The sequence below is a fragment of the Bos indicus x Bos taurus genome, chromosome 2 (genome assembly GCF_003369695.1).
Source record: "Bos indicus x Bos taurus breed Angus x Brahman F1 hybrid chromosome 2, Bos_hybrid_MaternalHap_v2.0, whole genome shotgun sequence".
In the NCBI taxonomy this organism is placed as follows: Eukaryota; Metazoa; Chordata; class Mammalia; order Artiodactyla; family Bovidae; genus Bos; species Bos indicus x Bos taurus.
The window spans coordinates 120,767,988-120,783,747 of NC_040077.1; the positions used below are offsets into that span (position 1 = coordinate 120,767,988).

Here is a 15,760-nt window from a genome sequence, read left to right on the forward strand (position 1 = left end):
TCCCTTCCTCGTTCCTCAGCCCAGTCCTCAACAGCTAAGCTCCTGCCCAGGGAATCCTCAGGAAACCCACAAGGTCAGAGCTGGGGGTGTCTCTCAGCAATCCTCTCCCTAATCTCCTGAGTTTACAAGTCCATAAACAAGCCCCAAGAGGAAAGGTCTTGCCTAAGGTCACCCAGCAAACTGCAGTCAGAGCCAAGACTAAACTACAGGTTCCCAGAGGGGCCTCCGGAATCACACGCCACACTTTGGCGCCCCCAGAAAGTCTAATAAGCTCTGGCCCCTACATCTTAATCCAGGCCTGAAAGCCCATATCCTAGAAGAAAGTGGGGAGAGGCCCCTCCCCTCAAAACAAACCCCCAGGCCTTCAAACAGGATTTCCCTGACCTGCTCCCCAACTTCCAGGGTCACTACTTTCCTCTCCACTCTGCTCCCCACCTGCCATCCTCCCACACACCTGAGCCCACCTGGGAGGGGGTGCCCTGCCTCTTGGAACTGAAGTACTGGGATGTACCCAGTAAAGTATGAGCACCCCTGGAGGAAGGCAATCCTGCCCGAGGGCTGCAGGCTTCAAGGTCAGAGACACCTAGAGCCGCCCTCGGAACAAGCGGAGAGCAGACAAAGGCAGTGCAAGAGCAGTGGACAAAGGCATCGCGGCCGACAGGGCAGTCTGGCCTCATTACCAGCCCCCAGGCCCCATCCCATGACCTTCCCCGGCCTCGATCCCCCAACCTACAGAAGAGTCTGGCAAATGGGGGTGTCGGGGATCCCTCATCTAAGCCCCCCAGCCACACCCACTCACCCTTCTTCTTAAAGAGTCCGAGGAGCGCCGGGAGGTGGCGGCCCAGGAACACCACCATGACTGCAGGCGCCACTGGGGCCGTCCCCTACGCTGACCTCTCCAGAACGCCCAGCGACGCCTTCTTCGCCAGAACCCAGCGCTGAGGGGACCAGTCTGCCAGAGCCCAGCTGCAGAGCGCCGGCTCCAGCCAGAGGGGGAGGGGCTGCTCCCCAGGTCCTCCTCCCACCTTCGCCACTGATCCCGCCCACCACCGACACCGCCCCCGAGTGCGGGGCTGGGATAGGAACCCTCCCACGCTCCGACAGGGAAACTGAGGCCCAGAGTCTCTGAATACCCCGCTCTTGTAGAGAGGATGACTAGGAGGGTCAGACAGTCAACTCCAGGGGCCGCCCAATGCCCACCCCCCACCCCCCCGCTCGCCACTTCCCAAGTCTTTTTCTAAACAGTCAGGAGCCAGAGCTAAGGAAAGGGTCCCAGCTGCCAGATGGGAGGTGGAAGAGCCACTAGACTAGACTTGGCACGATGCCCAGCCCCAAGTCCTCCTGGCTGGTGAGAGTGCTTCCCTGGGGAAGGATCTCAGAACAGGCAGCAGCCAGGCAGAGGCTCAGGACTGCCTGTGGGGATGGCAAAGCCACTGGCAGAGGTTCTGGAGGAGTGGGAGCCAGCCCAGGACACATGCTGGGAAGCCAGGGAGACACCCATCACGGTAGCAGGTGCTAACAGCCCCTCGTGTGTGTTCAGCCCCAGGTTTTCCAAAGGACTGTCTTCCCACTTGGGTGATGTGACATCAGCAACCCCAGAAGGAAGCACTGTGAACTCTGCAAGGCCACACGGCAGAGGCAGGCCTTCCACACAGACTTCTTGCTCCTCCTGCCCAGGATCCTTCCTGCTGGCCTCACTCTGTTGACTCAGTGACTCTGCTGGGTCACCAGGCAAGGAGAACAGAATTAGCCAAGAAACAGCTCATAGATGAGGTCAATACGAGTGGGGGCAGGAAGGCACTTGCCCGGAACTCAGGTCCAGGTTCAAATCCAGCTCCATCACATCCAAGTAATGACCCCTTATGGAAACAAGGCCAATAACTACTCTTTGTAATACATTTGTTTAATCAGCAAATATTTATTAAACTAGTACTAGGGGTTATAGCTGGAGAAGGAAGTGGCAACCCACTCCAGTGTTCTTGCCTGGAGAATCCCAGGGATGGGGGAGCCTGATGGGCTGCCGTCTATGGGGTCGCACAGAGTCGGACACGACTGAAGCGACTTAGCAGTAGCAGTAGCAGCAGGGGTTATAGCTAATGGAGAATTTTTACCTTGTTCACCAGTATATCCCTAGTGTCTGGCACATACAATGAGTTCAATAAATATTTGATGAATACATGAATGAGGTGAACTAGTAGAATACTTTCAGATAGTGAAGGCTGAGGAGCTGTGACAGGAAGTGTGTAACTTGAGGGGGCATCAAAGGAAAGCCGTTGGAAGCAAGACCTAAAGAATGAGAAGGAGCCGGCCAGGCCAAGTGCTGGGCACAGAAACTTCTAGAAAGAGGCAACAGCAAGCCTACAGCCTTGAGGCAGGAGTGGTGGGGTGGGTTTCCCAGAACAGAGCAGAGGCCAGTGTGGCTGGAATACAGTGAGCAAGGGAGAGAAAGCAGGTGAGAAGAGGCAGGAGCCAGGTCAGGGAGGGCCCCATTGGCGCTGGCAGAGTCTGGATTTTATTCAAAGAACCCCAAGAGGTCAGTACTGAAGGTTAAGCTGAGGATTGATGGTGTTAAAACAGATTGCCCCTGGCAACTCCAGAAAGAGTAGCTAGCTGAGGGACTTCCCTGGAGGTCCAGTGGTTAAGACTCTGTGCTTCCACTGCAAGAGGCACAGGTTCAATTCCTGCTTAGGGAACTAAGATCCTGGATGCCATGCCAGGCGGTTCAGCCAAAAAAAGAGTAGCTGAGACTGTGGAAGAGCAGGTCTGTGAACCATAAAGTGCAGTCCCCCAAACTCACCTGAGGACACCCCTCTCTCACAGCACCCTTCTCTCTCTCTGAGTCCCTAGAGATCTAAGACTTCACAGTGGCTCCCATGCCATAAGATCCGTCTCTGGTCCTTCACTTGCTGTGCCACTTCTTATGGACGACTCACGCAGACAGCTGAGCCTTCACTCTCGAGAGAACAAAATTCTGTGGGGCTACAGAGTATATATCCACAGATCACTGAAATCTAAACAACACTTTTAAGAAATGGGCTTTTTTTCCCCTTTGGCTGCACTGCATAGCTTGCAGGATCTTCATTCCCTGACCAGGAGTTGAACTCGGGCCCCAGCAGTGAAAGCCCAGAATCCTAACCTCTGGACCACCAGGGAATTCCCAAGAAGCAGGCACGTTTATCTCCATTTTACAGATGAGGATAATGGACACCACAGAGGGGAAGCATTATAATAAAGCTGGTAAATGACAGGGCAGCATTGGCACTCAAGACCACCTGAATCCAAAAGCCATGTTCTGCCTGCTGTGCCAGCTACAAACCTGATCTTCCCTCTGAAGCAGAGATCACCCCCACAGATGGGAGGTTTCTTGGCTACATCGTCCACTCTTCCCTCCCTCTTAGGCCAGACCCATCCACCCCTCTTATGAGTCCCACTCAAACAGAAAAGAGCAGTAGACTGACACTTGTAGGGTGATTAATTCATGCTAGGCACCATGCCAGACGCTGGCAGAAGGCAGTCTCTGCCCTCTCAGATCTGACAACAGTCCTTTGAGGTAGGTACTCAAAGGTACTCTCCTGGTAACTGACCTGTGAGGCTCAGAGAGCCAGGAGACTGCCCAAGCTCTGGCTGACCCCCAAACTGGAGCCTTCAACCCTGCTGGGTCATGCTCAGCTTCCCCCAACCAGGGAAACTAAGGGCTGAGCTCTGCTAAGTCAGGGGCGGGGGGAGCATCAAGGCCCCAGGCCTGCAGCCTGCGGTCAGGGCCACAGCTGCAAATTCCCCAGTCTGATCCAAGGCTCTCACACTTGATAACATCTGGTTCCCCCAGCAACACCCTGCCCCCAACCAACTGTGGCTTGGCCAGGGCCGAAGCCACTCTGAGCCACTTCAGGCACAGGTCGGCACACCTGTAGCTCCTCTGGTAAGAGGCTCAGTAAGCTGAGTCTTGGGTGGAGAGCATGCACCTCGCCAAGAAACTGAGGCCCAGAAGATTGAAGGACCTTGGCAAAGGCCACACTTGGAGTCCGTGTTCCAGGACCTTCTGCCCCGGCAGAGTTCAGAGGTGCAGCCGGGCTGAGGCACACCGTGCTGCCTCCTCCACCTACCTGCCCGGGGGAGGAGGCTTCCCAGATCTGAGAAGACACCTTGATCCCGGGCACACCTCCCAAGATGCAGGGCACATCAGGAAACACACCTGCAGATACTGTCCACCAGCAGAGGTGTGCAGCTCGCACCTCCAAAATGTCTCACTGGGGCCACCCCCACAGGCGGGCCCCTCACAAACACATCCACAAAGCACACCCACGCCTCCTTACGCCATGTGAGCACCACTGCACAGATTCGCGCAGGGCCCTGCTAGGTGGCTGCTTGTACACGAAGGCAGGTACACGTATCCATGGCTCTGGGGCCCTCCTGAGCCTGGGGACAGGGAGGAATGGAGCAGGGAGCCCCCGCCCCTCCAAGGCCACGTGCACCTGTGCGCAGGCGCACACACTGCCTTGGCAACATCCTCATGGGGTGAGGCCTCAACCTGCCCCATTCCAGAGCAAGGGGCGGGGGCTGTGGCGCACCCACAGCCAGGCCGGCCTGACTCAGGGGAGAGGAATGAAGGGGGAGGGCACAGCTGCCCAGGTGGCCTTGCTCTGGAGCCAGGATCCAGGGTGTTTGGAGGCCCCTGCGTCTCAACCCCTCCACAGCTGTACTGGTGGGCCACCCAAGGCCCAGAGGCCACCACGGCCTTCCTATGGGAGCAGCATCCAAAGCACGGGTAGATTTTATTCTCTTAGAGGCGAGGCAAGACAAAGGGAAGTAAATGTAATTCTCAGGTGGAGGTGCTTTACAGTTCTCGACACACTTTCTCTTCTACTGTCTCGAAGAACTTGAAGAACAAGAAACCTGAAAGGAAGGTGTGAGCTCCCCTCTTACAGATGAGTGCAAGGAGGCCTGTGGGAAAGTGACTTCCTCAAGGTCACCCAACCAGGAAGTGGCTGAGCCCAGAACCCAGGTCTCACTCCAAATGCCAGTTAAGGGGTCAGAGAGGGGGAAGGGGGCAGTAGCTTCATTCATGGCCCAAAGTAGGGGAACTCTGCACCCCACTTCTGCACAATGGGAATCCCCCTTCATTTTCTCAGTGCGAAGCTCCACCCCAGCCTGGGCAGAGCTGACAGGCCAGTTCTAAGGTAAATATTGGGGGCAGGGAGTGCCAGGGACAGGGAGAGGAGGATCCCATCCCACAGGCGCCTGGGGGAACAGACAGTAACACAGGGAGGAATTAGCTACCATAATATTAGTAAATGTCATAATGAGTTTCCGGGTCAGCATCTGTTGCTGACAATGACATAATAATCTCTTTCGGCCAGGGTGCGATTCTTACTTTCCCAAACCCTTTCCTTTGTTCCTTCGAGGCATGATTATCCTCATTATAGATGCCAGAGAGGCAGTCACCATGAAGCCAGGAGAGAAAAAGGCCGGGAGTCAGAAGGTCTGGATTCCAGGCCTTGAACAAACGAATCAGCCTCTCAGGGTAACTGCAAGGTGGGACTAATCCCCACTCATAGAGTGCCTGGGAAAGTTAAAGCCACGCAACCAAGTATAAAGGCAAAGTGTTATCATCAGAGGGACCCTCTGCCTCTCCAGGTGTGGGGCCTTTGTTTTGTGTGTGTGTGTGCACAGTCGCTCAGTCATGTCCGACTCTTTGCAACCCCAAAGACTGCAGCCTGCCAGGCTCCTCTGTCCGTGGAATTCTCCAAGCAAGAATACTGGAGTGGATAGCCATGCCCTACCCCAGGGAATCTTCCCGACCCAAGGATCGAACCCATGTCTCCTAGGAGTGTCTCCTGCATTGCAGGTGGATTCTTTACATACTGAGCCACCCAAGAAGCCCCGTGGGGACTTTTTACTTACAACAATAAATAAGCTAGCACTGACTGATGACTGAGACACACATGGTCTCACTAAATGCCCCTCATCATACAAAGGCACTCCCCTAGGGTTAGTGACCTGTCCAAGGTCACACAGCTAATAACGGCAGAGTCAGGATGTGAGGCCAGCTCAGACTGGCCGCTGCTCTTCCATGCCACCAGAGGCCTCCTCTCCCACCCACTTGCAGAGTGCTCTTCAAATCTCAAGTGGCGTTAAGAACCATTTTTAAGATAAAGTCTGATAAGGGACACTTAACATCAGCTTCCTATCAGCTCCTCAGTGACCTAGCCCCATCTGGTAGCCCTAACCCCCGTTTGGGAGGAAAGGGAGTTCGGATCCCACACCAGATATCCCACTGCCCTGGGAGTCAGAGGTCCTAGGCCAGAGCTCTCACTGCTCCTCCACTGCAGTCCGATCCTGAACCAGGCACTGCCTTCTTCTGGGCCTCAGTCTCTATAAGATGGGAGGGCTGGGGAGACAAGTTCTAAAGAGCCCTTGGCATGCATGACTCTGCCCCTAGAAAGAGGGTAGTGGTCCCTCACTTTGGGTCAGGGCCTGGGGCAGCAAGGGGGTTCAGCTTATCTCAGATCCCTCAGACCAGAGAGGGCTGGCCCAGCCCTTTATCTGGAAGCCCAGGGCTCCAACAAGCAAGTCTAGACTTACAGTTGATCACAGGTCGTCCCACCCTAGTCAAATGAAGGAGATGTAGAGGGAAGGGGGCAGGGGAGGTAACAGGAGCACCCCTTCTCCCAGCTGTGGCCCTGGGGCTCCAGGTCCAGAGGCAGGGGGAGTCTGACTCCACCAATGACTTGGTCCTGTCCCTCAGTTTCTCCATCTGCAACGTGGGAAAAATAAACCCTACCAGGAGGGGGGCCGTGTGTATAAACCTGACAGCATAATGCATGTGGGGACAGGAGGCGGGCAGGGTGCTGGGGTACTGCTCGAGCTCCCGGTTCACATCCTCCACCAGTCCCCCAAACTTCCCAGGACTAACTGCCCAGCTGGCCTGGGGCTGGGAGAATTGAGTTGGATTCCTGAGAACCAAGGTCAAACAATCCTAGCGGGTTCCAACGTCTTTCCAGCAATGAGGAGGCCTCTCCCCATCCATGCTCACCTTTCTCTATGGTTCAAGGACATTTGCAACACGGGGCCGACCCTTGCTTAAAACTCAGTTTCCCTTCCCACTGCCCACCAGCTCCCTCGCCGAGCCCTTGGAGTGTTCAATGCTTAGTCCTCAACCCCTGCCCTTCCTCCATAGTGTTTCCTCCACTTTGCTCCCCACAGAGGGCCTCAGGCTTTCTTCATCAGAGGACCTGCAGGCCCCTCCATCATAGGAGGAAATCCATCTATACCTAAAATAATTAAGAGCGCAGTCTTTGGAATCTGACAGGCTTGGGTGTGAATCCCCATTCAGCAACCTCCTTGCTGAGTAGCCTTGGACAAGTGACTTAACTTCTCTGAGCTCCAGCTTTCTCATCTGTAAAATGGGGAGAACAATAGCTTCTGGCTTGTAAAACGGCTGGAGGACACATGAATTAATTGATGTAAAGGGTTTAGCATAAAGGTTTATCTCTGCATAGGACTTCCCTGGTGGCTCAGACCGTAAAGCGTCTGCCTACAATGCTGGGGACCCGGGTTTGATCCCTGGGTCAGAAGATCTCTTGGAGGAGGAAATGGCAACCCACTCCAGTATTCTTGCCTGGAAAATCCCATGGATGGAGGAACCTGGTAGGCTACAGTCCATGGGGTCCCAAAGAGTTGGACATGACTAAGCGACTTCACTTTCTTTTTTATCTCTGCATTATCTCTGCTACCATCCCCCAGTCAAGCAGCCTCAGGCACAGAGCCTTCACAGCCCTCTCTGGCCCATACAGCTCAACATCTGATTAATCCTGGGTCCGATCTTTTCTGCCATCTCCTCCCAGTGTCTCTGCAGCTGCCACTCCTTTTCCACTCCCACAGCCCTCACCCTGCCCCAGCCCTCACTTCACCACCTCTCCCCTGGATTACTGCAACAGCCTCCAGACTGTTCTATGAGTCTCTACTCTCACCACCCCACCCCCCAACCTGTCCTGCCGGCACCTGCCATCCTCCTAACACACCCCTTTCATAGGCTCCTCTCTTGCTCAAACACCTTCATTGGCTCCCTGTGGCCTGTAGACTGCAGCCCTCTCTGTTTGCCTGGCATTCTTTCCCCCATCCTTTCACAGACCAATCCAATAAGTACTGAAGCCTCAGTCCCATACCTAGGCCTGTGTCAGCAGAGGCTGAGGCCAGGGAAGCCTCAGAATCCTCAGCAGAAGTAAAATTAAAGACTGAAGTTTACATTCACTTTTTCTCCTCCCAGGCACAAGGAAGAAGCCCCAACTATGTTTCTTTCCAACCTCCATACTCAATGTCAAAGCCTTTGTTCGTGACCATACCCACAGCTGAAGTGCAACCTTGGCCAGGTTCTCTCATCTAATCAACAGTTAACAATACAGTTAACTTTTTTCTTTTTTTTTTGCCATTCCACATGGGCATGTGGGATCTTAGTTCCCTGACCAGCAGTTGAACCTAGGCCCCTGCAGTGGAATCACAGAGTCTTAACCACTGGGCTGCCAGAGAAGTCCCAACAGTTAACTTCTTTAATACCAGCTCCCCAGTTTTCTAACAGACCCCAACCCAAAAGCCTTTTAATATAGCCTAGAATATTCCCTAGTCCCCACACTTACTTCTGTGTTGCTTTGACATCGCTTTCTGGGTTTTTAGGAACATCTTCAAAGCCTGGTTGACCCTTGAGTTGTAGCAGGAACTGAAAGAACACAAGGGCTACTAGAAGCCCCAGGCCTCTTCCTTAAGAGGTGGAGGGCAGAAGACTGTAAACACAGCCCTCTTAATCTCTCTCCCCCACCACAAACGGTCACAAGTCTGGACCCACAGTTGGTTCTCAGGAAACCATCAGATTAGAGTGGCCATCTGAGGGCAGATGAAGATCCCCAGCCCCAGCCCCACCCACTCGGTGCAGATTCCAAGAGGAGAGACAGGTGGGCACAGGCCAGATTTCAGGATTACTGGGACAGGGAGCCTGGAAGGTTCAGGAGTCTCTCATCAACCCAGCTTCTGAGGAACCTCAGAGAGCATACCAGAATTTAACTAACCTTCTTCCTAATAACCATGATTATTCTTCAGACCACTGCAGGCAGTGAACTTGGATAAGTCTACCTTCTCTAGACCTCAGTACCTTTCACCATGAAATAACCAGCTAGAAACTGCAAGGATCCCAAGAAGTCACCTAAGCTACGCTGCCCTAATTTGACAGACAGGCCTCCTCTAGGAGCCAGGGACGTCCAAAAAAGTGAAAGCAATTTGCTCAAGGTCACTGAGCCCATACCAGAGACAGCTGGAGAACCCAGACCCCCTAATTCCCAGGCTTGGTCCTTTCTGTCGCCCCCTGCCTGGAGGGATGAGATCATCAGGCTCAATTCAGAACCTCTAGGAATGTGGAACCTGGGAAGACATGAGTGTATTCTCCCACCACAACAGGGAGGCCTCCCTAAGCCATCTTCTCTGGGAGTCTCTCATTCCCAAAGAGCAGCAGACACCAGACTGTTGGAGACCCCTTATCTTGTAGGGTAGGGGGTGGCTCACTGTCCTGCCCCTACCCCATGTCTGGATTCACCAGGTGAGGGAACTAGGCACTCCGACAGCCCCTCCTCCACAACACCCCTTAGGACGCGGGGATACCCTGAACCGCCACACCCGCTGGGAGAAACCAGGAATTCCGGCTCCCAGCCCTAGAGCTGGAGGCCTTTCCAATTCTGCCCCCTCCCCCCGACTTGGAGGATGGAATGTGACACGCGGAGGGATCCCGCAGCACGCCGGGAAGGGCTGCGTTCCAGCTCGGTGGCTGCACTGAAAGGGGGAGATGCGGCAGCGACCACGGGGACCGCGGGTGGGAGGGGAAGGGGGACAGATAGAGGCAGCGGCGGTGCGGATGGGGGTGGGGAGGGAACCCAGAGAACCAGTCCGACTCCCGATCACGCCAGATGGAGGCGGCCCGCGTCTCCAGCCCCTGGTTTCCTGCTTCTCCCCTTCACCTTTGTCTCCCCCTCCCTCCTGCAAACTTTCAGCCTGTGGGGGCTAAAGCCTGGGGACCAAATGTGCGTGCGTGAATGTGTCTGTGTGTGTATAAGTGCTTTAGGGCCTGGATGGTTGTGCAGTTTTGAACCTGTGTGTACATATGTGTGCCTAAGATGTTGGGCAACTCTACCTACATGAATGATTGTGCCTGAATCTGTGCGTGTGGTGGTGTTTGTGTGGCTGTATAAGCCGTATACATAGGTAGGTGTCCCACTCAGGATCTGTGGGTCCCACGATGGTGTGGGTGTGAACGTGTGTATGTGATTTTGTGTCTGCATGGCCGTACGTCTCAGTGGGTGTTGTGTATGTGACCGTGTGGATTGTGAACATGTACGTGTGCCCGCCCGCGGGTATTCGTGCGTACATGTGTCTGTCTGCATGTGAGGGGTGGGGTCTGTGCGGGGGATTCCCGGCCCCCCCAAACTCACACCCGACAAGCCCCGGGAGAGGGCAGCAGCGGCGGCGGCGGCTGCGGCTGCGGCAGGCAGACCCTCCTCCCCGCCTGCCCCGCCCCCACCCCCAGCCCCTACCTGCCGGCCGCTTCGCCGACCGCCCGAACCGCCAGAAGCTGCGGGCCCGGGGGCCGCTGGGGGCCTTCCTCTTGTGGTGTGAGTTGCCCATGGTGGGCGCGGGAGCCGGCGCGGGAACCCTAGCGCAGCCCAACCAGCCCGGCCGCCGGGCCCGCAGCCACAGGAGGGAGGCAGAGAGAAGCGCGGGCGGCCACCGCAGGCGCCCCCAGCCCCGGCTCGGCCACGCCCCCAGGCTCTGCGGCCAATGACCGGGGAGGGGCGGGGCCGGTTGAGGGGCGGGGCCTGGCGCTGCTCCGTCAGGCTCCACCTCTCCGAGGACCTGGGAGACCTGCTGAGCCGCCCCGCCCAGTTGCTCTGGGAACGGCCGGGCCTGTCCAGGTGGGGCCGGCGGGTCGCTCGCTTTCCCAAGCCAGGGACTGCCTCTGAGGATTGCAGTGGAACCAAGAGAACTAGGGGCCCAGGCTCCAGATAGGCGGGGTCCGGAACCTTGCTGCTGCTAGGGACAATCAACCACTACCCCGTGAGTGTCACGTGTCTGCGTATCTCTTGTCTCTGTTTGTACAAATATATTTATCTGACTATATTTCCGTAGTAACTGTTTTCAAAATAATAACAAAACACTTTTATATAGCACTTATTGTGCCAGGCACTGTGATAACTGCTTTCATGCATTACTTCATTTCATCCACAATTCTATTAAGGTAGGTATACTTTTTATCATCTCCATTTTACAGACAGAAAAACTGAGGTTCCATGAAGTTAACTGATGAGTCCAAAGTCAAACAGCATTAAGCTACAGAGCCAGTACTCAAACCCAGACTGAGACCAGTACCCACTGCTTCAAGCTACCTACCCCTCCACTTTATCTGTGCCTCTCCATGACCTTGAAGGACATATACTTGGATATTTGTATTTGTGTGCTTGAATGTGGCTGTGTACTTGTGTATCTGTAACCCTGAACATGTGGGTTCCTCTTTGTGTAGTCATCTGAGTGTGACCGCATGCCTGTGTCCATATAATTGAGTCTGTTTACACTGGTTTGGATTTGTGCTTTTGCATATTTGCCTGTGTAATTCTGACTCTCAAGCTGGTGGAATATCACTGATTTTTGTGTATTTGAGTGTGTAACAGTCTGCTTCTGTGCATGTAAGTGAAAAGGTTTGTCTCTAAGACTGTAGAATTTGCATGTGCTTTTGTGGATCAGTATGACTGTGCAACTGTCTATTTGATACACCCATATCTGGGCTTCCCAGATGGTGCTAGTGGTAAAGAACCCTCTTGCCAATTCAGGAGACATAAGAGATGCAGGTTTGACCCCTGGCTCGGGAAGATCCCCTGGAGAAGGGCATGGCAATCCACTGCAGTATTTTTGCCTGGAGAATCCCATGGACAGAGGAGCCTGGTGTACAGTCCATAGGGTCACAAAGAGGTGGACACGACTGAAGCGACTTAGCATGCACACATATACCCATATCCACATTCGGGGGGGTGTATGTATAAGTAATGGAGCACATGGGTAAACATACATGAAACAATACATGTCTATGCATCTATCGCCCTCTCTCATCTCCCTTATACAAGTCTGTTTTTCAAAGCCCAGGCCAAGCTTTACGTTCTCTGAAAGCCTTCCAGGTTGCCTAAGGCATTTACTTCTCATGTTCTCACAAGTACCCTGTGTCCAGGGACCTGCCCAGGGCCCTGCATACTGAGCAGTGACTATCCTTTATGATCACTCTACCATCTCTCCAACCGAGGGCAGCCTGGTATAGAGAGAGCATCCGCTGGGCTGGGAGTCCACAGTCCTCAGTTCTAATCCCTTTATGGCTCCTCTTTCTGCCACCTGGGCAAGCCCCTCCACTACACCATACTGCCTCTTATGCCCAGTGGCTCTAAGACACCCTGTTCCTGCCCTGCAAGATGGGAGAATTAAAGCTGATCCACACCCTCCCTGAGGCCCCTCTCTTGCTAAGAGACTGAGGTTGACAACAGTGCAGTCCCTGGGGGCTGGTATTTTATTCATCCACCCAGAAGATACTTACTGAGCACACACTGTATACCACGCTGTGTGCACCAGACTCCTTGCTTTGCACAGAGAAAAGGGTCCCAGTGTCAGAGCTAGATGAGACCTCAGAGATCTGCTGGCCCAATTCCCTTAATTTACAGGTGGGGAACCTGAAGCCCATGAAGGGAAAAGGTGGTACGGGAGGGAGCAGAGAGAAAACACAAGGGTAAAATCCAAACCCCGTGGCATGAATGGAGTGAGGATGGGCACGCAGAGAGCTTAGACGATGCCATGGCCTTCACAGACCTTGCAGGAGCTAGTCCCGCCCACCAGTTCAGCCTCATCTCTGACCACACGCCTCTCATTCTCAGGGCCCCAGGACACAGAACTGCTTGTGGCTCCCCACTGCATACCTCCAGGCCTCACACATGCTCCTTCCTCTTCCACCTCTGCCTGTCTCCAGGGCCCTGCTAGCCAGTGTTCTTCTCCATGTCTTCTTTGCCCACCTCCTTCCTCAGCCCAGTTCTCGGGGCTCCCCTCTACTGATACAGTACTGATCACACCCATACCAGCACTCGTTTCAAAGCAACAACCAGAAAACAAGTTTCTCCAGGACAGTGATCCTCTCATTCCTCTTAGTAGCCCCAGGCTCAGATTGTGTCTGGCACACAGTAGGTGTGCCCCACATGCTGAACAGAAACTGGCGGAGGTGGTGGTGATGGCACCTTAAGTGCTGGTGGAGGTAAACAGGCATAGGCGGAAAAGGCTAAGGCACTTCCCCAGTCTTATATCCTTCCACTGCAAAGGCTGTGCTTTGCTCCTGGGTGCGGCGGGGAAGAGTACCACCAATGAGCCAAGTGCCCGGGAGAGCCTAGGGTATGACTGGTGGGAAGAAGTAGGTGATATGGAAGACAAATGGGCCAGAACTCCTGGAACCACAAGACAGGGCTTGAGTGTCTCTTGACCCTCGCCTGGCTAGGGACCTGGAGGAGAGGGTGTCTGTAAGCAGGCAGGAGATCCGACTTAGAAGAGGCCCCACCAGCAGCCTCCTGGGAAGCATGCACTTTGCCAGAAGATTCAGGGTTTGAGCCCTTGGCAGGCTGAGCTGTCTCTGTCTGTCCTTCCATGCCAGCACAGAACACCCTGCTGAGTGACCCTGCTTGATTAATGAAGGCCCCCAGGACAGTGGATGAAGCCCAGAGTCCTGGGGAGTGTAGTAATGGGGGGAGGTGGACAAGGAGGCTGCTTCCACCCACTTCCTTCCCCAAGGCAGCCACAGGGCTGGAGGTGGGGTCTTCGGATGGGGCAGAGGGGTGTACCTGCTCTCCCCACCCCAGCACATTCACTGCAGCCTCAACAATATACAATGCCTCCTCTCATTAGTTTTCTTCAGCATGTGACAGGCCAGGAGCAGCTGAGACAGCTTTGAAGGTTTGGGGAGAGGGGAATTTCCAAGGGGCAGGTGGGTGGAGGGAGGCTCCCCCTCTGCCCTCTGCAGACAACAGATTAAGAGATTTTTCTGGCCACAGGGTGTAGCCGCCCCAGAGCAGCAGATCTCACTGGCAGCCCTGCCTCAGGGGCAGAAAGTTGTAGGGTGGGGGGGCAGGCCCAGCCTGAGGGGGATTTCCAGGAGAACCTGGGCCCTGTGCCACGGGGGTGGGCGGGGAAGGGGGCCTCCGTGAGGAGGGAGGAGAGGCAGTTGAAACAGCCCCTGAAGGTGTCAGAGCTAAGGAAGGGGATGAATGAGGCCTTCTTGGCCTCACTTTCTGCTCCTCTCATCCCACCTCGGTAGAGGCCCCTCTCTGCGACGGGATTTTCCATCTGAAATCAAAACAAAGGAGTGGGGAAGCTGAGGTCAGCCTGGCAGGTGTGGGCTCCTGTTCTGCCTCCAAGACTGACTGGCGGTATGACCTTCAGCAAGCCACTTCCTCCTCTGGGCCTCAGATGCCCATCTGTATGTGCCATAAGGGCTCCCCATGACATCTCAGGCCATCAGCTCTGAGCACCTAGGATCTGGAGATGCCCATGCCCCCTATCAGACCACCCACTTATCACCTGAAGCCAATTTTTAGGGCCAGGCCCTGTGCTGGGCAGGGCAGAGGAAAAAGACAAGTCAGCCCAGCTCCTGCCCTCAGGGTGTTCAGAACAGTGATGTCTGGTGATGCCTATGCTCATGGAACCGGACAGCCAGCTGGCCCCAAACCCTTGCAGGAGCCTTGCCTGATTCCAGCTCTGCAAATGCCTCAACCCCAGCTTCCCCTCATCCTTCCATTATAGTTCCTATTACCTGGAGAAGCCGTCTTTGATTCCCCCGGGATCTCTCTGTCCCTTCCTTAGTTACCCTTCTTGACCCTTAATTACTTGCTCACTGTCTACCAACCCCCTCAAATCGAGAAGTTCATGAGGACTGGGACCTTGTCTTTCTTTCATCCCCAGGACAGAGTCTAACCCACAGTAGGTACTTAGTACCTAGTATTAAAAACTTAAGAAGTATTTGTGAAATAAATTAGCAAGCACCGTCTCCCATCTGGACCCAGGGTGGACAATGTTCATCCCTTCAGACGGGTCTGGAGGAGGCAGACCCAGACTCCTCTGGGGAAGCCACACCCCCATGGACGCATCCCAGCCCATATGACATTAGTCCAGGCCCCAGGCTGAGGACGCTGAGATGCCCCTCCCCACGAAGAAGGTGCCAGAAAAGCACATCCTGTCAAACTCCAAATCGTTTGAGCACCCTGCTCTGGAGTCCAGGGCAGTGATTTCCCCGGGAGTATCACAGAGTAGATGACACTGGATGAGGTCTTGAGGATGAATAGGAGTTCTGGATGGAAAAGAGGAGGGAACACATCCTCGGTGAGATCAGTGCATGCAGTGGCACCAAATGTGGAACTGCGTGAACTGTGTTTATCGACAGGCAAACAGGTATCACGCAGACCTCAGAGGGGCAAAGTGACCACTAACCAAAGTGCCTTTGGGTCCTCAGTTTGCTTTAGAGCCACACAGGCCCCTTCCTCAGCAGGAAGACTCGGCACCATTCACCCCACATTCTTCCCACCCACCTTCCTATGATATCCAGGCCACTGGGTCCTGATGTCACGTCCACCCGACTGACCAGAGATAGGCTCTTTTTCCCTTAACACAGCTCCCACCCCCAGCCTCCCTTCTAGCTTGCTCCTCCAGCCCATTC

The 15,760-nt window shown here is 54.7% G+C and overlaps 1 protein-coding gene across 4 annotated transcripts in view; it reads right to left on the reverse strand.

Moving 5' to 3' along the window:
* KIAA1522 (KIAA1522 ortholog) overlaps positions 1 to 15,760 on the reverse strand; it is a 28,158-nt gene that overhangs the window by 7,836 nt on the left and 4,562 nt on the right. The window contains exon 1 of one of the 4 annotated variants that reach the window (XM_027516877.1): positions 800 to 1,012. The exons of the other annotated variants lie outside the window; for them this stretch is intronic. Coding sequence (XP_027372678.1) covers positions 800 to 857 — 58 coding nt within the window. The 5' untranslated portion in view covers positions 858 to 1,012. Of the gene's footprint in view, positions 1 to 799; positions 1,013 to 15,760 lie in introns of those variants that run through there. 4 annotated transcript variants of the gene reach the window in all.